This window comes from Larus michahellis, chromosome Z (genome assembly GCF_964199755.1).
Source record: "Larus michahellis chromosome Z, bLarMic1.1, whole genome shotgun sequence".
Classification (NCBI taxonomy): Eukaryota; Metazoa; Chordata; class Aves; order Charadriiformes; family Laridae; genus Larus; species Larus michahellis.
In genome coordinates, this window is record NC_133930.1 from 2,295,058 (window position 1) to 2,319,188 (window position 24,131).

The 24,131-nt window shown below is 48.4% G+C and overlaps 1 protein-coding gene across 2 annotated transcripts in view; it reads right to left on the minus strand.

Annotated features, from left to right (window-relative positions):
- Positions 1 to 23,688, minus strand: part of DCC (DCC netrin 1 receptor) — a 592,501-nt gene extending 568,813 nt beyond the window's left edge. For both annotated transcript variants that reach the window (XM_074568848.1, XM_074568847.1), the window contains exon 1: positions 22,788 to 23,688. In XM_074568848.1, the coding sequence (XP_074424949.1) occupies positions 22,788 to 22,878 (91 nt within the window). In that variant the 5' untranslated portion in view covers positions 22,879 to 23,688. The remainder of the gene's footprint in view (positions 1 to 22,787) is intronic.
- Positions 23,689 to 24,131: the final 443 nt, after the last annotated feature.

Here is a 24,131-nt window from a genome sequence, read left to right on the forward strand (position 1 = left end):
AAATACAAGGGGAAAATTAGCCCCTTCTGCCTTCCGGTCGCTTGGTGAAACTCGTTTGGGTTTTTAGGCAAGGGGATGTTTTGTGGCCCAGCGACTTCGGAAACCCTCCTGGGTGTGGAGAAGCCCCAGCTGTCGACAGGAGCAGTTTATTGAGGTGGAAGATGCTCCAAGGGCCGTGGACCTGAGAAAAAGGAGTTCCCCAAAAAAGGCTGTCTGCGCTCCCTGTTATGGACCTGACGGTCCATCTCCGGCTCTCAGCAAAGTCATTTGCTGTTTTCCTACTGCAAAAATAGTTCCCGAGGTCATTTCACCGAACAAGTGCCTGGCGCACACAGGTCCCAGCCGGGATTTGCCAACGACTTCTCCGCTGCTGGTTTTACTGCGGGGAATGGCGTGGTGTGATTTTTCCAGAGAAATATTCAAACCTCCTTCTGTCCTGTCCTCGCATGAATCTTTTCAGCTAAGACAAAGCAAAAGAGAAGGACAGAGGCATCCGAGAGAACCAAAAACTCCGGCTAATGAACAAAATCAGCGCATCTCAGCTGTGCAGTAAATAGGTTTTCCCGCCCCAAGACCACACATTGGAAGGAGAAACGTTCAGCCGTAATAAGCTGATGTATTATACAAGTATTGCTAATAAAATTGGACCCAAAGCTTATTCATAAATCCTCTTGAAAGTACTTATGAAAATTTTAAGGGCCAAATCCTGCCATTCTTGTCAGAAATTATGTCCCCTTGAAGCCACGTGAGCTCTGAGTGACTGAGCCGTGCAGATTTCGGTCTCCACTGCCTGCAAACTAATGATTCCTGTCTGAATCTATCCCAGCTATTGATTTCCAGTCTCCACACCCGCCTGTCCATCACCGCAATCAAGGTCCTGCTTAGGGGAGAGCAATTTATCGCTAAGCTCTCATAAGACAAGCAGCACAAATTTAGGAGCCTCATATACTTTCCCCATCACTCACTGCATTATACCGAATTGATTCGGATAGGTTTTCTTTTATCATTCTTAGCCTGTTGTCATTTTGTCCTCCGTGATTTCCACGCTGCCCCGTGACATAAAGCTCAAAGGCAAAAGACAGGCAGCGCTTGTTGCTAACGCTAACAGCCACCTGCGTTATACAAGTTCCTCGTCCCTCTGATTTTTCCCTCCTTGGGAAGGTTGGTTCATAAATCAGGAGTGAGATTCCATCACCTAGAAGGGGCCACCAATACGCATGACGTTCACGGGGTCTATTAGGGCACAGACGTTACCTAATCCTTACCCATATGCACCTCAGTAATTCCGAGAGAACTGCACATCCTCTGCCTTCGCAATTATTCTCTGTTGGGCTCCGTTAAACAGCTCGTGAGATGTTTCATCATGACCTTATGGTTCACCCCGCACTGGGCACCAGTGGAGGTGCCGGCTCACCAGCCCTCCTCCTCTGCTGCTAACGGATCGTTAGCGAGTCCTGGTGGGGTCCGTCTTCCTTCACCGACTGCTTAGGAGGCAGAAGAAGGTCTGCCAGGGAAATTCGGTCTCTCTAATTTGGTTTCTAGCATGCATCTGAATGTTGGTGCCTACTGAAGCGGTCAACAGCTTGAAGCCTTTGAAGACCCTCCCGAGGCCAGCCTGCCTGCTGGTCGTGGCACTAACTTGACAGACAGGATTTTCCTCTGGAGGTCTTTAAAGTAACCTCATTTTCTCCAGTAACTAAAGAGGGAGCTTAGGCATTTGCTTTAGAAGAACCTGGAGCTGCACCCAGCTCTGGAGCCCTCACCACAGGAAGGACACGGAGCTGTTGGAGCGGGGCCAGAGGAGGCCCCGGAGATGCTGGGAGGGCTGGAGCCCCTCTGCTGGGAGGACAGGCTGAGAGAGCTGGGGGGGTTCAGCCTGGAGAAGAGAAGGCTCCGCGGAGACCTTCCAGCCCCTTCCAGTCCCTCAAGGGGCTCCAGGAAAGCTGGGGAGGGACTCTGGAGCAGGGAGGGGAGCCATGGGACGAGGGGGAACGGCTTTAAACTGCAAGAGGGGAGATTGAGATGAGATATTGGGAAGAAATTGTTTGCTGTGAGGGCGGTGAGCCCCTGGCCCAGGTTGCCCAGAGAAGCTGTGGCTGCCCCATCCCTGGAGGGGTTCAAGGCCAGGTTGGCCGGGGCTTGGAGCAACCTGGGCTGGTGGGAGGTGTCCCTGTCCAGGGCAGGGGGTGGCACTGGGTGGGCTTTAAGGTCCCTTCCAACCCAAACCATTCTATGATTCTCTGGGCACTTAGTATTTAGGAGTAGGCCAAGTGTCCGAGCGAGGCAGACGGGCTCTGCCTCTGTGCTCCCACAGCAGGTAGACACCCCAAACTAGGCTGGTTGACTCTGGGACCTCGTAACTTGTGTCCTTAAACAGCATACACTGAAAGAAATGACGCTCACAGGAAAACTAAGGCCATTCCCAGAAGTGCCCAGAGCTGTCCTCATCCCTCCGTACTCCCATGAGTGAAGGCAGAAGGCAGCGCTACTTCTGAACTGGAGCTGAGCACTGGGCTGGGGCAACACCCAGTACCTGCGTCCTGAAATAGTTTAGTGCCTCGTCCACGTCATCTAGCCAAGGCATAACTTTGCAAGAGATAACAGCAAATACTCGTGAGAAAAGTGGGAATAATTACATGCACTTAGTTAATACGCACTTGATTTACTGCAATATATTACTGCTGTGTTCTGGCTTCAAGGACAACCCTTTTTTAAAACAATAACGGAATGGAAAAAAAGCCAAAGCATTCCAGTAAACCAAAGGAGAATGTTCAAAAGCCTCCTTAATCTTTTTAAGAACACACAAATCTCCCAGAGACAAGCCCCATGGATGCAACCTTCCCTTCCTAAAACAGCCCTCAGACCCACAGAAAGCAACCAGCTGGATCAAAAAATCCCCATCAACAGGGGACTGGTATCTGTCCAGCTCAGATAGGAGAAGCCCCTTCCAAAACCTGATCCTTTTCCACATCCTTGCAAGCAAACCCAACGCAATTTCTCCTTGAAAAGTCATTAGATCGGTTCCACCACCCAAGCCCCTCAGAGGCACACCGTTCCTTTCCTCAGACCTCTCTGTCACACACCAAGGACTTTTCGCTTCTGACCATCAATAAACTGCAAACTTTTGGGAAAATATTCCTGTCGGTGGGAAAATATTTTTCACATTTCAAAAGAGCGCAGGTAAATCAGGGTAAGAATAGGATTTATGCCGTAGTAAAGCGCTGAAAAGCTTCCCAGCTCCGCCCAAATAATGCAGCCTCTGGGCTGGCCCAGCATTGGCTTTAGGAATATGATGCTCATGCTCCTCAACAAAAGGCAGATCAGACACAAGTGACTCTCTCCAGCAGCTCCCTGTCCTTCTGGAACTGGGGAGCCCAGAACTGGACCCAGTGCTCCAGCTGTGGCCTCCCCAGGGCAGAGTAGAGGGGGAGGACGACCTCCCTCCACCTGCTGGCCACGCTCTTTTTAATGGCCCCCAGGAGACCACTGGCCTTCTTGGCCACAAGGGCACATTGCTGCCTCATGGGCAACTTGTTGCCCACCAGGACTCCCACGTCCGTCTCTGCAGAGCTGCTCTCCAGCAGGTCAACCCCAGCCTCTACTGGCACACGGGATTATTCCTCCCCAGATGCAGGACCCTACACTTGCCCTTGTAGAACTTCATTAGGTTCTTCTCCACCCAACTCCTGTCCAGATCTCGCTGAATGGTGGCACAACCTTCTGGTGCGTCAGCCACTCCTCCCAGTTTTGCGTCATCAGCAAACTTGCTGAAGCTACCCTGATTTTCATTTGCAAAATCTACTACTCCTCCAGAAATCCCTTCCCGTATGGACAAAAAGGACATAAATGTCCATCAGTCCCAGCTTTTAATTGACTTCAGCAGCACAAGGGACTGATCATTAATTCACAGCCCACCATCCCCACTCTCCTATGGGACTGCTCCTTCCTGGATGCCGTACTCCAAACTTTTTCCTATTTAGTTTGTTATTAGGCATCAGATATTTGTATGAGCATCCATCAAACGTTTGATCTCTGAGCTTGAAGTCACAGCACAGCCCTGAGCTCATCTATCACGGCAGCCCAGCATGGATACGGTTGAAGATTCAAAACAGGTCTCTTAAAAAACATCATGTTTTGGCTTCTTGTGGAGGGTGATTAATTTTTAGAACAAAATTTGCATAAAATCTTTTCAATCTATTTGCAATTACCAGAAACTGAAATAAGGGACAAACAGCTCTGAGCACTTGTTTTCAGCTGGGTGTTAACGGGAAAAACCTCCAACTAATTGAAACCCCAAGTTTCAAGTAAGAAAGTTGAAATATGACTTTCAAGTACTCGCAAGGCCACAAATCTTCAGAATCCAACTTATTCTACGGAAAAGAGATACACAAGGGTTATGTATATTTGGAAATGCGGAGCTATATGGAGTATACATACCCACGCGTGCACAATCACGTGTGGGGTGGCGGAAAGAAAAGCTCCGTCATTGAGATCTATTAGAGATGGGCAAATAATTGCTTTTTGCGTCTTTCGGTTCTTCCGCGTTAAAAATTACTGCTGTTGCATTTAATTTGGACACCCAACGCCCTTCTCCAGTTTCTCTCTGACTCTCTTCTTTATGCAATTCTTTCCCTTTCTTCTGAGCATCTCGGGCAACAACTCACTTAGAAATAAATGCCCCGGTAAGTTTTTGTGGAAGAGCTTTCACCGTTACCCGCCGCCACAGTCAGATTATATAGGATCCGCCCAATTAACGCCATCTCAGATAAACGCTACAGGATCGACCCAATTTCAGAGCTGAAGAAAGATGAATCAAGGAAAAGCAAGTCACTTACTGAACCTCCCGCCCATCTCCACGGGGTGGAAAATACTCCTGCTGGCAAATCTATCCCACCAGGGCATGTAAAGGCCAACTAAGTCCCCCTTTCTTTCTTTCTTTCTTCTGTGGCCTTTTCCGAGTGCTTTTGGCATTAAAAGAAACGAACGGTATATGCAAGAAGAGGTGTTTTACAGTAAATGGAGATTATGTTTATTATTCGGTCTTTGCTGTTCTTACTGTTATTTTTTTTCCCTGGAGAAAAGGAACATAAATATGACAAAAAGTCACCCTGGGGCAGAACCAGCGCGAGCGATCGTGCTGTGTCCTTCAGAGCCCCAACGCGCTCCTACCTTTCGTACAACACAAAAAGCCATCAAAGCACCGAAGTCACGGAACGCAGAAGAGGCCCCGACCCCAAAATACCTGCAGCCTTCCTGCTTTATTTAGTAACAGAGCAGGGAAGACTCTGCTCCATTTTCCATCCAGCCCAGTTAATCTAAACTGGTGTAAACGCGGTGCTTCTTCAGCCCCGTGAGTCCAGTCCTGACCAGGGCGCATCCTCACCGTGTCTGCTTCATGGGGCTTCTGGTCAGCCAGGCATTCGGCTGAGCAAAATGGGGATTAACCAGGTCTGACTGCATTTAATTTCTAATGCCAACAGCCCAGTGGGAGCCGCAGCAAATCCCCCGCGCGAGGGGGAAAGAGAACACCATTGCTCGTGATTAGAGAGAACAAGAGCTGGCAGATGGTTCTTTGCTGTGCTCCGGCTGGCCCTGGGCAGGATCGTGTCGTCCTGGTTTTTAAAAGAGTTAAAAAATGGCTTGTTTTAAGGATTTTGGATATTGCTGTTAGAGTGAACAACTGCACAACAAATGTCTGCCTGGTCTCATTATCTGAATAAACCGTTGGTGGTGGTGGGTCAGCAGCAGGAGGAACCAAAACCAGGTCTTCTGCAAAGCAGAGGACAAGCAAGTGCTGGGAGACCTCCTTCCAGAGACGGATACTACATTAAAAGGGGTTCAACAGCCCCTTCATGGGTGTAGCCACTGCTGGGACAGAGGGACACTGCACTGAAGGACGATGCTCACACTCTTCTCCAATGCAGACACACCTGGCAGCAGCCAAAGTCTTAGAGCCTGACTTGGTGCCTTGATTTTGGGTCTCCTCCTGTTTCCCAGGAGCGTACAGACACTGCTGCCTTTCCTCGAGCAGCTCTTCATAACATTCTACGGCTCTGAAACACCCCATTTCCCCAGCAGTTTAACCCCTCGGTCAAACCGGATCGAAAAAGGATCTCTGAGCTCAACAGTTAAGATGAAACCCATCTGGACAACGTGGTCTGCACTTAACTTGAGAGAGTCCTTTCAAGAAAGTTTGCCAAAGGACTTTTCATTATTCCTGGAAAGATCCCAGCACGTCGAAAGGGCTTCACGCCAAGAGAGGATATTTTCTAGAGGTTTGGTCCCAGCAGACATTGAACCGTGGTTTTCCTGTCCTTTGACTTCACAAAATGACAAAATAAAGGAAGAGAAATCCGCAGCTCCAGAAGGTGATGTCATGTCCCTTTACTCTGATATTGATTGCCCATTTACAGTACTTCACTTTAAAATAATGAGCAACCCAGAAATAGAAACATCACCAATCAATTATTCTGTCCTTCTAATTACTCAAAGCCAAGCCTGGTGGCAAGGCAGACCTGAACACCAGCTTCTACGGCATAAGAAAGGCCCTTTGGATCCTTATGAAGACGTGGGAAGACAGAGCATTGCAAACTTTAATTTACTGCAAGACAAGCCAGAACAGCAGCCGGCATCCCCGACCGTGGCACGGACCAGGCACTCCTACACCTCGCGTGCTGTAAAGGGACGTTTTCTTAAGCTTTTATTTGGGTTGTGCGGAATGGGATTTAAGCAAGTCCTTAATTTGTTGACGAACAAGAGGGATTTTGCGTCTTTGTTTCGCCTCCTAAGCGCCAGAACTTCAGGTTGTTGAACTACTTAAGAAATATTAAGCACTTGAAAACGCGGTCCCGCTGTTGTGCGAACCAAAAGCAATGAAAGCGCTGCTCGACAGTAAAACGGGAACAGATTTGCATCTTGCAGCGATTCCACTGAATCAGGCTGAACATCAACCAGCACGTTCATACATAACACACTGCACCCAGCCATCACCAGTACCAATCTGGAAAATACCGAGCGCCTCCAACCAAGCATTGTTGCGAGACAGATATTCCCCATCACAAAACACAGGAGCCAAATTATGTATGTAAAGCTCGAGCTTAATGCATTATAAATCAGTATTTCTCCTTGCCTTCTCCACCTCTACCTTCTTTGCTCATACAAAGCCAATCATCTCCTGAAACACGGGTGTGAGAAAATTATTCTGCTTTCGACAAAGAAAGTCGGTTGGCATCAAATTCTATCAAATAGAATAAATCCGTGTTAGAAGCTGAAAGCTCCGCCTGTGTCTATCAAGCCCCGATCCTAATCCCAAATTCAACCTCGGCTGAGATCATTGGGGTGGCGGGGATTTACCACGGTGCAGAATTTCTTCCTCGTGCACCCGATTCCTGTCCCAGCACCTCTACGTGCGCGACCACCTCGGGTTAAGGTGACTACCGATTCGCAGGAACAGGAGGAAACAACACATTCTGCGCCCAAATTGTCCTCCAGTATGGGAAAACTCAAAACACCACCAGCTTTTTTCCTATCACATAAGAAGCAGCTTTTAGAGAGGTCCAGACTTAGACAGGCAAGGAAAAACATGGAAAGAGATTGCAAAGACAATAAAACTTGCACAGGAAAAGTTTGGCATGGGTATAAAGGCAGAGGGCGATTTTTTTCTTTTGAAGTCAAAGTTTACCTCACAGTAATTTCATCCCACAGCAATTTCCTAATTGTTCATTAAAAACACATTAATTGTATGTAGAATGCATAATTTATCGCTGTTTGGAAGTGAAAATAAGAAAACCCCAGGGGGCCAAAAGTTGGCACGAAATCATACTTCTGATTTATCCCAATAAAATCTCTCCCTGGGTACTGTTAATTATTATAACTTACAGGAGAAGACATTACATTTCTACTTAAAAAATTATTTTTAATGAATCCACGCGCTGATCACGAACATACAACATTTTAATAAAGCACCACATCTTTCAGGGCAAACGTGCGTTTGCGTCTGTCGATTATACTTAGCTCACAAAGTCGTATTTTTGCGTGAGTGCAAAACCAATACCCAGTAGTCGTAATTCAAAAGAAAAAACCCCAGCCAGCAACAAAAGAACGACAGAAAACCCCGCGCCATCACGCTACATGGTCTCACGGTTACTGTCTCCTCTTTTAATGAAGACGTAGCACGCCACTTTATCGGGCTAATTTACACGATAGATCAAAACTATGTGAAATTTTCTCGTTCTCGACGGGGGGAGGGAGATTGCCACCTCTATGGCTTTCAACGCACTCTATTATTTCACTTTACAAAACTAGTATCTGCGTTGGGTGGCAAAAGATCGCTCGGATGCGTTTAATCTGGCATTGAACTTCTGATTCTCAGAGGACCAAACGATATTGTGACTGTTTTACCCCTATGATAATAACCAAAACATTCAGTTCAAGTCAAATCTTTCTAGCTTGTTTTTTTTTTTTAAATGTTAGATCACAATTTCTAAAGGAAAAAAGCAATTCACACAGTAGTGCGTACTTGTGCTTTTTCTTTCAGCTCTTCTAGGGAGCTGGTTTGCTTTTCTAACTACAGTCTACCAAGAACTTGCGTTTTCTCTCTCACTGTAGATACACGTGCATGCGCAGACATTATATACAGGTATGTGCACATGTGTACACACGCATATGTGTATCTATACGTCTACACCCAGGAATGTCTGAGATACCAAACCACACGCAAGTACAGCACCACACACACCAACATACCTGCTTAAATACATACGTCACTTGGTACACAGAAACACAGAACGGTTTGGGTTGGAAGGGACCTTAAAGATCATCCAGTGCCACCCCCTGCCCTGGGCAGGGACACCTCCCACCACACCAGGTTGCTCCAAGCCCCGGCCAACCTGGCCTTGAACCCCTCCAGGGATGAGGCAGCCACAGCTTCTCTGGGCAGCCTGGGCCAGGGGCTCACCACCCTCACAGCAAACAATTTCTTCCTCAGATCTCATCTCAATCTCCCCTCTTCCAGTTTAAAACCGTTCCCCCTCGTCCCATGGCTCCCCTCCCTGATCCAGAGTCCCTCCCCAGCTTTCCTGGAGCCCCTTGAGGGACTGGAAGGGGCTGGAAGATCTCCCCGGAGCCTTCTCTTCTCCAGGCTTAGTAACAAATAGGTCCTGGTCCAGTTCTGCAGAAAGTACATTTCTGTTTATTTTACATTTAATTTGTTACCAAAAGAATAAAATAAACAAATAATCTCTTATTATGGGACACTTACAAAGAATTTCATTTAAAAAAAAACAAAACAAGAGAATTCCCTGATTCACTACCTAAAATGAGGAGGGTGACCTTCTCAAAGCAAACAGCGTTGCGGGAATGGCTTGAAAACACGGGCAGAGGAAATTGCCTTTTGCTCTTTTCTAACATACGGGAGAGTTTGGTCGACTTTCAGCTTCATTTCTTTCGCGTGATCTAGTAGACAACAAAGTTTCAAGAGGATCTGCCCTAACCCTCTGATAATAAGCATTTCCTTGCCCCCGCTTCCAGTTATGGATTCTTGCTCGAGGCACCCGATGCTCCAAGGCAAAGCTTTGATAAAGAGCCTTGCTGTCTGCACTGCCCCTAATTACAGCGGCTCCCTTTCCTCGTTTGCTCTAGGTAAATGCCACAAAGGTCACTTTGTTAATTCAATACCAAGCCCACAATCAGAATCATTTGCACAAGACTCAAAAAGTCAGTGTCTTTTTTTAAACGCTGATGTTCAGGTTTTCTTAATACTATACAGTCCTAGAAATGAATTTCAATTACGGAGGAATAAAGTAGGTACCTTGTAACGGTTACTATTACCCCGAGACAGACCTCACGGCAGGGCAGACCATTCACCACCTGGAGGTGACTATTTTTCTCCACGGATTAACACACGTTACTCTGCCTTAGACGACACGCTTCCAGGAATGTGAAGTTAAAAGAGATTACTTCCCACCAGGAATCGCTCACAGCGGGGAGGTCCCAGCAGGTGGGGCTCCAATTTCAGAGAATCATAGAATGGTTAGAGTTGGAAGGGACCCTAAAGATCATCCACTTCCAACCTCCCTGCCCTGGGCAGGGACACCTCCCACCAGCCCAGGTTGCTCAAAGTCCCGTCCAGCTTGGTCTTAGACCAAACATGTAGAAGGAATGACCCCACATGCGGCTTTGGATGGGAGGGGACAACCAGCTTCATCCAGCCTACTCCATAAAAGACTTACACAGACACCTACACCAGAAAGGTCCATCAAGCTTCACCACATGCCATGAACAGCCAAAATACTTGCAGGCACCCTTCTTACGACCTCCATAAAGACCAGAAACTGTAACTAACAGAGGAGCCGTGGGATACTGATGTCCCTGAATGGAGCAGAAGATGCTAGGAAGCCCACTCAACAGGAAAGGGGGGAAAACTTGTCGCCGGCCATCTGGCCGTTAGGGGAAAAATCCCTTCTGATCCCAAATCTGGCAGTTGTTTTAACTGCGGTTGTCGGAGCAGAAGATGACAGCTGGGCACCTGCAAGGGCTGATGCTAACAGGACTGAAACGGCCCTTTCTTCCACCCTTCCGGCCTCTTTTGTGATCGTTTAAGGAGTTTTCTTCCCTAGATATCACATTGTTATATATTTAGGGATACGCACCAAATGAAAGCCCAAAGCTACAAGACACACAAAAGCCGTCGTAGCATTTCGAGCTGCTGGGCTGGCTCCAGAATCCAGCTTTGTCCGGGCATCGCAGCACATGTTGAGCACAGCGCTGTCGTGTGCTGTACTGTCCTATTCCCTTCTCCTCCGCTTCAATCGACTTTCTGTCAGGATGAACAAAACTCCCACAGGACAATAAAAAATAAAAGTACAAAGCAGGATTTGCAAGAAGGAGCAGAGGACGGGATGTGCTCATTAGCTGTGGCCCTTCCAGTCCCGACAGTTGACAATGGTTTTTTTCAGTCATGGTTTTGGGAGGCATCTGCCAAAGACTTCTGGGAAAATGTTTACGGATTATAATTTTAAAAGACCAACTTCCTCCCAGGAGCCAAATACGCTATATTCCTAGGGATGGATTTTGGAAACCGTTAGCTGCTCGCTTTTTTATCTTACGGAGTAATGTATATGCCACCAAGAAACGCTCTACAAAAAATGAGAAACAAATTCAGAGAAGTTGCTGACAGATCGTATACGAAGAGGCCAAATTTTCATCATACATTCACCGAACTACCTTTTAAAATCTAATTTATCGTCAGGCTAACTCTAGTCCCATTTGGAGCTCACCGGCGTTGGGATGATCAGCATTTTATGACCGCCATACGTTACTGTTGTGTCGTACCTTTTTACTACCGGAATCTCAACGTGTTTTACCATCTCTCAGAGGTGGTCACGCTTGTTTTGTCTTAAGCGTGACATCCACCACCCCATCCTTATTTAATCATGGGGACAACGGCAACGGGACACTTAAAAGGCTGTAGCCATCAGTGGGAAGGACCGCGGGACCTTCAGCTCTACGGCTCAGCCAAGGAGAAGCACTTGGGATGGAAACCTCCGCACCAGCGTTCGTTTAGCTGACGGAGGGGAAGTTAACCCCAGGCTCCAGGAGCGTCTGGCTTTTTTTGATGTTTTTTTAGTCATGCGATGACCCAGACTGACCTTGTGCAAAGGTTTACTTCTTTCTGACACAACCCATTTACCCACCATATGGGAACAGAGCATTCAGCGGCAAAGCCCGGAGCCCAGCAAAGGGCGACGCAGGGAAACTCCTGGCCACGTAGGAGATGTCAGGAACAATCAGAACTAATGAAATAGTTCTTGCTATCAGGTATTTGGCATATTAATGCACAGAGGCAGATCTCATTTACTGAGACAGAGTCTGGCACTGTAAATTATCGGACACTCAAATACGATCACACTCCACATTTAAGGGCCATTTGAATTGTACTCAGGTAGTTTCACTCATCTGCAATCTGAGGAATGTGTTAATAAATACAGGACTGAATCACACCATCGATTTGTAAGTGGAATTTCCCATTAAAACCTGTCAAGAGCATTACTTTAAAAAAAAATTAATGGTATAATATAGCCCAGGGTTCTGCTCTAACATACTCCTGGCGGTATAGCTCTCCGAGTCTCATGGGTGATGGATAATCTTGTTTGCTCCGTATCGTCCGATACAACATCTTTCCTTTTGCCTTTCTGCTGCAGGCAGAGGTCTCGCTGCCACCAGTAGCAGCTGGTGTCATCTCTTGGTGGGCAGCGAAGTAAACAACCAAGCACGAGTCTACACCTTTCTTTCCACTTCCCTGAGAAGTTTGATTTCTACAACCAGTATCTCCAACTCAGCAAAAAGGCCGGAAATCCACCGCTCTGATATTGCCACGTTGGATTCCTTGGACTAACAGTCCACTTTGGACTCTGCTCCGGTTTCTCACTGTTTGAATTTGAGCTTGTTCTCCCGAGTCTCATGGATTTGGTCTCTTTTGGAAAGCTAGCTGGTTTTGCAGTTATTGGCAGATGCGTTTGGCGTTCCTGGGATGTTCTGCGAGCTCTGACACAAAAAGAGGAGTAACGCGAGTCACAGCACACCACCAACAGCCCGGGTTTGGCACACACAGGGATGCCCCCTGTGACTCTTCATCAGCGGCCTCACTCCACAGTACTTCAAGAATTCGTGATAAAGACAGATTAAGCTTATGTAAGGAGCATCAGGGGAAAATAATAATAATAATAAAAAAAGAAATAAAAAAAAAAAGCCAGAGTATTATTCTATTGCGTGTTTGGAGATTAAAACCATTTCATACTCGATTCACAAAAAAACAGTTTGCAACGGAGCGACGGTGCCAAGGGATTCGGGTGGCTCCAAGCCAGCGTCCCCATTTCAGGAGGAAACCTCCCCTCCAGCAGGATGGGAAAATTTGCTCCTTAAGAAAGTCACGGCGCTGCCCCATTTGCGACCGGTCGGTTGAGCGTAAAGCGATACTCAAAACCTCGAGCAGCCACTGTCCTCGCAGTGGTATCATTTTCCATTGATTGTAATTGAGTTCTATTAATGATGTAATTCAATTAGACACAAATCAAGAGATAACTAATACTTTTAATAACATCACACCAGCTTCTGACAAATTCCCTACACAGATGGAAACGCTTGATAGAGTTACTGGTAACAGAATATCCCCCTCTGGAGAGATGTTAACAACCCTTCTAATATCAATACACCTGCTATAGCAAAGCTATTTGGTTGCCGAGAATCTACGTGAGCATTTAAGGAATGCAAATGATCGACAACAAATTGCGTTAGGAGGACTCTGTTGACGGGAAGGTGTCTCTGCGGAAGTCGGTGAAGATTTGTTCAGGTGGAGAGTCTGGCCTAATGTATTGAAACAACCTTTCTCTCTCTTTTTATAATTGTTTAAATCGTTAAAATTTGATGGATTAAAAAAAAAATTTAAAAAAAATCTGATTTATTCTCCATTACTGCAGGCTTAGAGAGTTGTGTGGGCAGTATGGAAATACAGCTGTTTACCCTGTTTTCTCCGGAATCTTTCATCCAGGTGACCTTTATTTCAGATTAATGAAAACAAAGAACAAATAGTGTTTGTGCGAGAGGGAGATCACAGCAAACAGCCATGTGTAACAGTCTCCGCCAGAACGGAATGTATTTCTTAGAACCCACACCTGGCTCTCCCAAAGCACACAGTTTTAATTGCCACAAACTGAGTAGCCTCTTACTTTGCGTGTCAAAACCATTCAGCAATCTAAAACCATGAAACCTCACGATTTTTGCAAAAAAGCATTGCAGCGTACAACACCCTCAGTCCCACGGCGCCTTTAAAATCTGATGAATTAACATCTTCTAAGCATCCTTATGCCGCTGGTTTGCTAAATGTCCCCTCAACGCTTGGACCACGGGAGATATCAACCCTTTTTGGCATCTCTGTCACAGGCACAAAACATTTCTACCTTTATAACTCTCTGTGGACACTGAAAAAAAGCCATTCTGACATTATCCAGTGGTATGAAACCGTCTCTGTTCTGCATCCTCCTCATCATAAACAATAAAACAAGAGCTGTCGGATTCAGTTAATTTTTTAATTCGCTTCACGCTGTTTCTCACACAGGAGGACACGGTATTCGTTGTGTCCAGGGAAAATAAAAAGGTCCAGAGCCCCCGTAAATAAATATAGGAAAATGCCAATTTTTAATAGCAAAATCTAAATCTAAGACCGTTAACTACTTTCATACGTATGACAGATTCCTCTTCAATAATTCATCTAAACCTTTTTATTCTTCTGAGCAGAAAACCACGCAGGAAGCTTCCTTCCTAAGCAGGATGGGGTGTGGGGGGGGTGACTGCGGGCCATTTTGCCAAATTTATACAGAACGCGTAGGAAATGAGGATAACCAGCCATGCCAACAGCACGTTCAGCAGCATCTATAATACAACAAAGGAGGGACAAACTAGGAAATAGGATTTTCACTTTGGGTAAGGGAAACACAAGCACCGTGACATTTGGGAAATGAGTATGAAATTTGCAGGATTTGATGAATACAGGGAAATCCCCGCAACACTGCAACCACGGGAAATATATATTTATTTAAATATACATATATATATATATATATGTATACATGAAATGCTGTCTATACCCATCTCCTCAAATACACACCCCCTTCTTCTGGACCACCCTCCTCCACAGCCCTCGCTCAGGCATTTCTGCGGGTGGTTCAGCACAAATTCCAGCCAAAATCATAATTACTAATTACAGTCCTACCGAGAAGTTGTTTCGGTCCTCCCTGGGATCTGTCACAACCGCCTGCCACCAAGACAATGACAATCAAAACCTTAACCCGAGCAAGAAAACCCGCTGCTTCTTCAGCAGTTCAACAGGTTGGTGCGTTTGGGTCCCACCACAACCACGGTCCGTCGTGTGTCTTCAGCATCAGGGAAGAGCTGAGGGAAAGTTTTAAGGGCTTTTTTCCTCTTCTTCTGAGCATCAGAAGGCAGAGAAGGAAAAAAAAAAAAAAGACAGGAAGGGAATACGGATGAAGGCCCCTCAAGCCTTTTTCAATGTCGTTCTTCTTCCCCTGGTGCTTCTAATAGGGAAAAAAGAATGAATACTGTGGATAGAAACTCAAAGTACTTTTAAAATGCTTTTTAGTCTTTGGCTAGGGAGGGGAAGAGTGTCAAAGAGACACTCGGGGGAAGGAGTTTGATGCATGAACTCTGCACCAAATGAGCCCTTTTGGGTCACTGTGGGCCAAGGATGAAGCATCCAACTCTGCCTGGTGCTTGGTGCCAGCCCCAAGATAGCCCACTCCATGCTCCTAAGTCGACTCCACTCCTAGGGAAGCAACCTTCGGCTTCTAATTACAAGGTTTTGGGAGTCCTGCCTTTAGAAAGAAACACTTTACACAATTATATCAATTGACCTTGTCCCGAGCTGTCATGTTTCACCTAATTACTGCTCTCAGAGCTTGATGGCCAGACAGAAGTGCCCACCAGTTTAGCTGCAGGTCACAGCGCTAACATAGGCACGAGCCTTCAGATGCTTTTCAAACCGAGATTCTCAGATTCACTGAACCAGATTTGGTTGCTGGGCGCTTTTATGTCCTGCCACAAAATGTACTCCAAGAAAAAGGCACAAGGAACCTGGACTAAGCCTCTAAAAAAAAGTATTTATGAGGGCGGTGTTCAGCTATGCCAAGAGCAACCGCCTCTGGCTCGCCAGGATTGCTCCGGCGGGCAGCACAGCTACGGGCCAGGGATGGGCGCAGGTAAATAGGTGAAGTTACATGGACCATCCATACGGAGAACAGACTAAATGAACATATCACTCCCCTTTTAGTGACACTATCTGTTTCCATCCTGGCTGCGAGATCCCAAGCGCACGCACAAGCGTATCATATACGTGCTCAAGTGAGGACTCCTCCTTAGTTGCTTCGTCTTGGGACCAACCGGGAGAAGAAACAAACTTTGTGCCACTATTTTTTATGACAATCTCTCTCTGCTCACTGTCCCCAAGAGCAAGCAGGGAAGTGCAAAATAATAGTTAGCTTTAGCCCACTCTCTTTAGCCCATAATCTCTCTACTTCCTTAATCTTTCACTATGAAACTACCCGTATCCAAGAGTAACCTGGCTGTTATTTCTACCAAAACAGCCTGTACTTGCAGTGCTGCGCTGAGATTTGATGGAGCATCATGCAGCTGTGAAGCTGACGGGAGGTACGCAGTGGGAGCAAACAAAAACTTGAGCAACAGGAGACACGAAAGAACGGTGCTACGATATTGAGGGGGAAAAAGGAAAGCAATAAGCAAAAGCAACTCGGAAATACAGAAATGTAGCTCCTCACCTGTGCAGGACAAACCCTGTCAGCACAAGATCTGAAGTCTCTGTTGACTGACAGCATGTACAGAACGTGGATGCCAGGCTGTGAAACTATTATATATAAATGATAAACATACAAACTAGGAGACTGTCATTCATCGCAGAGCTCTTCTGGCGACGGAAGAGCTGACCTTAGCTCTGCTAAGCTACAGAGCCTCTCAAAAGAGCCATAACTCTGCGATTTCTTAAGCTCTCCATCCACTCCCAAACGAGCAGCCTCACCTCCCACGGTACATCCTCATCCCACGGAACGTCCACGTCGCGCAAGCACCACCTCCGCAATCTGGGTAAATTCTGTGTTTTGTAACACAGTGCCACAGCAAGTGTCCAACTACCTTACCCTCTCCAACTACAACAAATGTTTTCATGAACAGCTGCGTTGGTGGTTGGGGTTGTTTCACCGTGCTCAGAGCAGAAGCTTTTCTATATCATTGCCAGTATATATATTTTACACTTTTACCTATTTTGTCACCCTTTCTTCTTGCTGCGAGACCCCAGAAGAGAACGACAGCGTGTATCTGTTTCAAGGAGTCAAACTTCTCAGCTGGTCAGGACGCTGTTTCCCAAACCAGACGGAAATTGGTACCAAAGCTTTGGAAACGGTGGTGGTTGTTCACCTTCTGCTTCCAAGCTGGGAGAGGAGCCACCTTGTGAGCCCTCGAGCCCGGGAAACTGTGACCGTGGGCTGGGTGCCCACAATCAATCCAGTGAATTTGACCCTAAAGTACCATAAAAGTAAATAAAACCATCAAAATGTCAGTAGTCTCCTTGTTTGAAACTCTACTTTGCAGGGTGAGAAGATACCCAGTTTTCAGTCAATAATGCAATTTCCAAGAAGATACTATTCCTTCAGCTTCTCTGTTTGACAACCAATATTTTGCTGAAACTTCGGGCAGCAATTTAGCGTCGTTTCCAATGTATTTTGAATACTTCAGAGCATTTACAAAATTACAGCACGTATTGGCATTACCATCGACAAATTACTGCCATCAACCGAGACAGAAATTGAGACATTTAACTGCGCGTTTTGCGCGCCTCGCCGAGAATTCAGTTTCCTTTATAGTGCAGACATCTCCAAACTCTCGAGCGAGATGTTCTGTCATTAGCCCAATTTAGCTGTAGCCCTTCACATCAAAGCTGAAATTGAGAAACATTGTCAGAAAGAAACAATTCTGCTAAGTTTACAATTATCTGATGTGTTACCTTTCAGGAATAATATACTCTATTTTACCAGTGAATTTCCTGTCAGAAATCAGGAGATAACGCCCCACTTTCAGTCACTGCTTTCCACAGTTTGATAGTTTTCCTTACGGGAGGCTGTGCAGGAGACCCAAAGGAGCAAATCTCAAATGCCGGAGGCTCTCCACCAGTATTAAACAAAGATTCCCAAGCATCCTTTATCCCACAGAGGAGACGGCTGTCGCTTTTCAACAGCAGAAGTGGTAAAACAGACTGTGACGTTCACACAAGGCGATGGGGAGGAGGAGATGGGTGATGGACACATGAAGTAGATTTATTTCACAAGGACCAGCACCAGGAACGCTACAAGCCGTCCCCACAACAAACAGTTGAGAAGGAATTCTTTAAAGTGAGCCTCACAACCAGTCACCAGGGAGACGGGTAGAAAATGACATAAAAACCAGTACAGGAAAGCCAGTTCCCTGCAAACCACCTAAGCGCAGCTCCGCCTGCGGCGCAACCTCGCAGTTCGGATGAGGAACGTTGTGGCACCTATTTTTTGGCAGATGAATTTTCCATCCAGCGTGGAGAAAGGAATTCATTCCCTCGGGCAAATGAAAAATAAGGATGTTCGGAGATTCTGGGAATAGCAAAGAGCACCCGGTGGCGGATGCCTTCCAGAGGAGCGGGGACCGCTCCTCTGGCCAAGTCGATGCTCTCACTCCGGGGCAGGAGCATCTCCACCCAGCCCGGGGCACCAAGGCTGCGGGAAGAGGGATGGAAGGGAAACGAGGACAGGGCCAACGTGTTTACTTTGGATTCCAATGGAAATAAAAAAAATTAGGTCAACGTTTCACCCAAGGGATAATTTTAACAGAGCAAGTGCATTTTTTTGCCTTTAGTTAATTAATCATGAAAGCCTCGGTGGAATTTGTCAGTATACTTTTTATTCAGGCAAGGCCAACATTTTAAGAAATTTCCATCTATTTGTATTACAACAAAGAGCCTGGCTGCGCTGACTCACGCTGTTACAGCTCTGCATTTCAGCAGAAGGGAAAATTAGGCACGTGAAAACACGGTCCCCTCTTTGAGGGTCAGCTTTGTTCGATACCCAAAGGGACTAACTCTGAACATCGCATCCATCAAGGGATTTGCCGTAGCAAACCGGAGGCGAGAACCTACCTGTTGGCTCATGTGTCACCTTTAGGTCTGAGTGTCCCTACACCTGCACAGCGAAGCCTTCCCTTAGGCAGCACGGAGGGGAATCGGCGAGCTTTAGTCTGGGAAGACGTTAAACTACCAGGAAAGGGCAAACTTCCTTCACAGCTGACTCACGTTAACGCATTTGCTGAAGTCTCCACGAGAACCTTTTCCACCAGGAACGGAGGTGCAAACCCACCGCAGGGTTTTAGCCTTGCGGCTGGATTCGCCACGCCAAGCAGGCACATAGGTAACGCTCAATTTTGTGGCGCTATTTGATCTTGTAAAAACAACATTTAAAAAAATCGGTACTGGCCCTCTAAAGGACATCTGGTGAAAAATCCGTGTGCCGAGCATCTGATGAATGACTCTGAACGAGTTATTTTAGCTGTCATGTCACCGGATTGACAGCAGTCTCCCGTTAGAAAGGCCAACCCAGGTGTCACATGCAACATGCTTCGGGGACGAGCTCAGGCAGAGCCCAGATTATTGCAGGATGGTGTTAAACAACAGGCTATGGGGAAATACCAGCCCACATCCAACACCAGTCTTTTGCCAGTCAAAATATGAGACACGGGAAGCAAAACCAGGCTCTCGGCTTCTTTGGCCGTGGAGGGAAAGCCCCGGCGGGTTGGGAGAAGGCAGCGCTTGCTCCTCCATCTCCACCCGGGCTGCTCCAGGGAAAAGCAAAGAGCAAGGTCAGCACACCGGCTCTCAACTTAAACTTGGTGGGATGATGTGAAGAACTTGCCTGCGTTGCAAGTTGCATCCAGAACGAGAAGCCTCACGGGTTTTCTTCTCCAAGTTTGAGAAGCGCAGATGCTTTTATGAATCATTTTGATCCTGGAAGCCCTCACTGCAGACCACCATCCTGCTGCGAATCTGCAGAGCAAAAACCTTACGGTCCTGCCCCAAAGCTCTTACTGTCCCAGCAGAAAACAGGCAATCAAAGACGGGTTCAGACAGAGAAATGCAAGGAATATCCTCAAGGCACTTCCATGTCTTGAGCCCCTGGAACAGACCTTCCACACTAAGTTTTGTATCGGGAAGGACAAGGGAGTAGCGGTCAAGGATAAATGAACCGAGTGCGAAATCGGACATCATTACACGTGGCATAATCTCATTGAAAACAAACATTCCTGACTGTGTTTTTGAAGACGGGATCGCTCCTGTATCCATACGGACGTGGAGAAGGCGGGAGAGTGAGGACAAAAAGACAGAAAACAAGAAGAGCTGAATACAGAAATATTCAGCAAACTATAGAAGGGCGACGACTACTCAAATGGAAATCGCTCATCTTCAACTAAGCTCATTTCCATTTTTAAAAACACTCCGGTGAGCGCACGGAGGTTACCCCACTCCTCGAATACACGTGGGGGCTCACACGCCCCCTAACACAGAGGGCAACCGCGGCACGTGTGAAATGGATGCTGTGACAGGTCACTGGTGATTTATACTGCACCACTCACAGAAGTGACTGCCACAGTACCCAGACAGCGCTGGGCTCCGACATGCTGCACTACCACTAAATTCCTCACCGAGATCCAGTGGGAGTCAAAGACACCAAACACAGAAGCCATTCACAAAAAAAAAACAACCCAAACCCTTTGAGATTGAGTTAAATTCCCACCTACAGACCAAAAAGAAGAGAAAGTCGTTGGTGGTTACTTTAATACCTAGGCAGATCAAAACATAGAACACCGTCGTGATCAAGAATTTACAGAATTTACATCTGCCTTTATCGGGAACATGTTTTCCATGGTCTCTTTCCAAAATGGCAAACGCTGCCCGTCATCTGTCCTCCCATCCACGTGCTTTTAACCATGAAAAGTCCCTTGCGCTTTACTTTTTGTCTCAGCCCCTGAAACATTTGCCCCCTCACGCACAATGGCAAATGACAGGCGCAGGACTTGACTCCGGCAGCGTGTCCCTGCCCGCGCCGCTGCCCTTCGGCGCTGAAGTTTTCAACGCACCCCTGTACGCGCATGGCAGCTCCGGGCTTGGGGTAGGAGAGGAGCCAGTCCCATTGTGCAGCATCTCCGGGAGCCCTTTGTTAGCTGCGCTCGCTGCCTGCCCGTGCCCTGCTGCGCAGGGACCCTGCCAGCCACAGCACGCTGCCCGCACCTCCTGCCCACGGATGGAGTGGAAACACCACCCTGAGCGAGTAGAGGCAGCGAGAGGGGCGAGATCCGCTTTATTTGGTTTCATGGGCTGACTTGGGATGGCCACAGGAAAGCACCAACTCACGACGGCCCCCGGGGCTGCGACGCTGGGAAAAACTTTGCCCATTTGCAGACGCAGCTCAAGGAATCGGGTGCAAAGCAAAGACGCCACCTTCAAAATCAGTGCAAGAAACACTTGTGTAATCACAGATGGGGTGTGAAACGCGCAACCGGTACATGCAGCTGGAAAACAGCCTGTTCCATCCACATAGCAGAAAACAACACCGATGCTGTGGGAGCGATGGGTTTGCGGCACGTTTGGCCCCTGACACAGCACACGGCTTCCTTCCCTCCTCAGGCTCTCACACACAGAGGCTCTCGCTCCATCCCCTCCTTTGGCAGGCAAAGAGCCTGCGAGTCAATCATCTTTCACGAAGAAGGATCACTGCCATGTCTCCCAGCTCCCAGCCTTTAAGGTGGAAAGGCAGGAGAGCCACCTATTCATTATCCTGCTGCCACTGCCCAGGTCCCACCTTCCACGCGAGTAATTGCAGAGGACAATGCTGGGGACACGCATGCACACAACGTAAACCTCCAGCCCTGGCAGAGAAGCATCTTCCAGTTTACTTGCTAACTCCCCAAAATCAGGACAATCAAAAGATACACCCGGTTGTGGAAAGGAAGGACCACCTCCACGGGCGATTGCCATTTGCATACAGCTGAGAACCTGAGCTTTGCCAGAAGACACCAAGGATCTTTTTTTTTTTTTTTTGGAAAACGTTTCGTATGCAGCACTTTCCCCATCACAAACCCCTGCTTCAGTGCTGGTGTGCGCGGTGTGGGGAGTTGGTTCCCATTGTTCCTCCGTCGCCGCTGCCAGAGCAGCGCGCACAGACCTGTGCTCGGATCCTTTTCTGTATTTTCCAGACTTCCCACCCCCCCACCCCCAGCTTCCCAAGGTTTCTCCTACTGGAGTGTTCCTCATTTTCTTTCAGAGAAAATTAAACGAGCGCCGGAGAATAACATTTCCTTGCACGCATCTCCCTCCACCATGCGCTCACACCCCGAGCCTCCTGCAAATCAAAGCTGCACTTTCTTAGTTCCTAACACTTCTTGGCTCACGCTCCCATTTCTCTTCTCTTTCTTTTGGAATGAGAGACCTGGGAACCGCCGAGCCCTTCTCTACCTCCCGCGCAAGTAGCCCCCGAGCATCGCCGTGCCAATTCCCTCCGTTCCTCCCCTACCCCTGTTCCGACACAACTGCCTTTGCCATTTTTAATTAGAAAATGCGCCTGCCAAGCGCGGCGAGAGCGGTGCAGCCCCAAAGAAACGCAGCCTGATAGAGTTGGGAGATGCTTTGCAGATAACTGCGTTTGCTGCCTTGCTAACTCGGCTGCTGCTTTTATTCCTTTACCCAGGGAAGGCAACCCCTTCCCATGGTTTCAGCACATAGACCCAAAAAGCTACAGGCAAATACATCCAATCGCAAGCGGGATCAGGTGCAAAAGAGAATGGGAACTAACCCTACCACCGCCACGGCACACACACTTCCACACCTATTATGCCACCTCCTGCCACATCTCTCCTTTATTTTCCATGGATTTCCTTCTTTCCAGGGCTGCCCTTTCTCTCCAAGGCTGCGCAAGGCGCTTCTAACCCCGGTTCCCCCTTCCCAGCTGTGGGAAGTGATGTGAAAGCTCACGCTGGTGAGCAACAACAACAACAAAACCCCCCAAAAAACCCACATCATGCTCGCAGAGGGGGAGAAAAGTCCATTAGCAGAAAAGGAACGGGCACGTTGCTTTGGGATGCGGAGAAAAATCACCCTCACCCCGGAGCGCAAAGGCAAATAAGAGCTGACTTACCGGAGACTCGAGGATGCAGGCTCGCCAGCATAAACCCGAAGAGGAGAAAAGCCAGCTTTGGTACCCAAACACATCCAAGACTATTCTCCATATTTCAACGCACACCTACAGATTGGGGTCCTGAGCACCAGCAGCAACCACACATGCACGTACAGCCCCTTCCTCCTCCTCCTCCTCTTCCTCGCCGGGGCTTTTCTTTCCGTCCCTGCTGACAGGGCTCAGCAAAGGGGGAAGGGGTGAGGAGGGAGGAAAAAAAGTTGCATTCAGTCCAGGAGGCTCCGAGGTTTCCCGAGCGTGCGGGGAACTAACTCAAGGAGATGGAGAAGGATGGGGAAGGGTCCTCCCACCGCTGGAAAAACATACACAGAAAAATCCTGCCCCAGGAGAGAAAGAGGAAAACAAAAAAAAACAAAAAAAGCATCAAAAGAGTCGCGGTGGCTCCATGTCCAACACCGTACAAAGTAAAGAAAAAATAAAAATAAAATTAAGGAAGAGGGGGAAGCCCCGGTGCAGGCGCGGAGAAGCCCGAGCGGTGCAAGGCGGGAGCGGCGCGTCCTTCCCGGCAGGGCTCGGCCAGCAGCCGCCGGGGGAGGGAAGGGCTTGCGGCGTCTCACTCGCGGCGGGCGCTGCCGCCCGCAACCTGCTGAGCCCGAGGAGCGGCGGCGGCGGCCATGGGGCGGGGGCGGCGGGAGCGGGAGGGCCGGGCCGCGCCGGGCCGCGATCGGCGGCGGAGCGGCCGCCGCAGCGCCCCGCCGGGGAGCGGGGGCGCCCTCTGGGGGCCGCCCGAGGAACCGCCGCGCCCGCGGGGGAGCGGGGACCCGCCGCGGGGTCCGGGCGTCCGGAAGCCCCGTTCCCGCCTGTTCTCCCTTGTTCGCCCTCCACTTCCAGAAGCTCAACGCGCCCCGGCAACGTGCTCTCGCGGCCCAGAACCCCCCCGCAGCCTGGGCTGCATCCCCAGCAGCGTGGGCAGCAGGGCGAGGGGGGGATTCTGCCCCTCTGCTCCGCTCGGGGGAGACCCCCCTGCAGTGCTGCCTCCAGCTCTGGGGCACCAACAGCAGAAGGACACGGAGCTGTTGGAGCGGGGCCAGAGGAGGCCCCGGAGATGCTGGGAGGGCTGGAGCCCCTCTGCTGGGAGGACAGGCTGAGAGAGCTGGGGGGGTTCAGCCTGGAGAAGAGAAGGCTCCGCGGAGACCTTCCAGCCCCTTCCAGTCCCTCAAGGGGCTCCAGGAAAGCTGGGGAGGGACTCTGGAGCAGGGAGGGGAGCCATGGGACCAGGGGGAATGATTTTAAACTGGAAGAGGGGAGATTGAGATGAGATCTGAGGAAGAAATTCTTTGGTGTGAA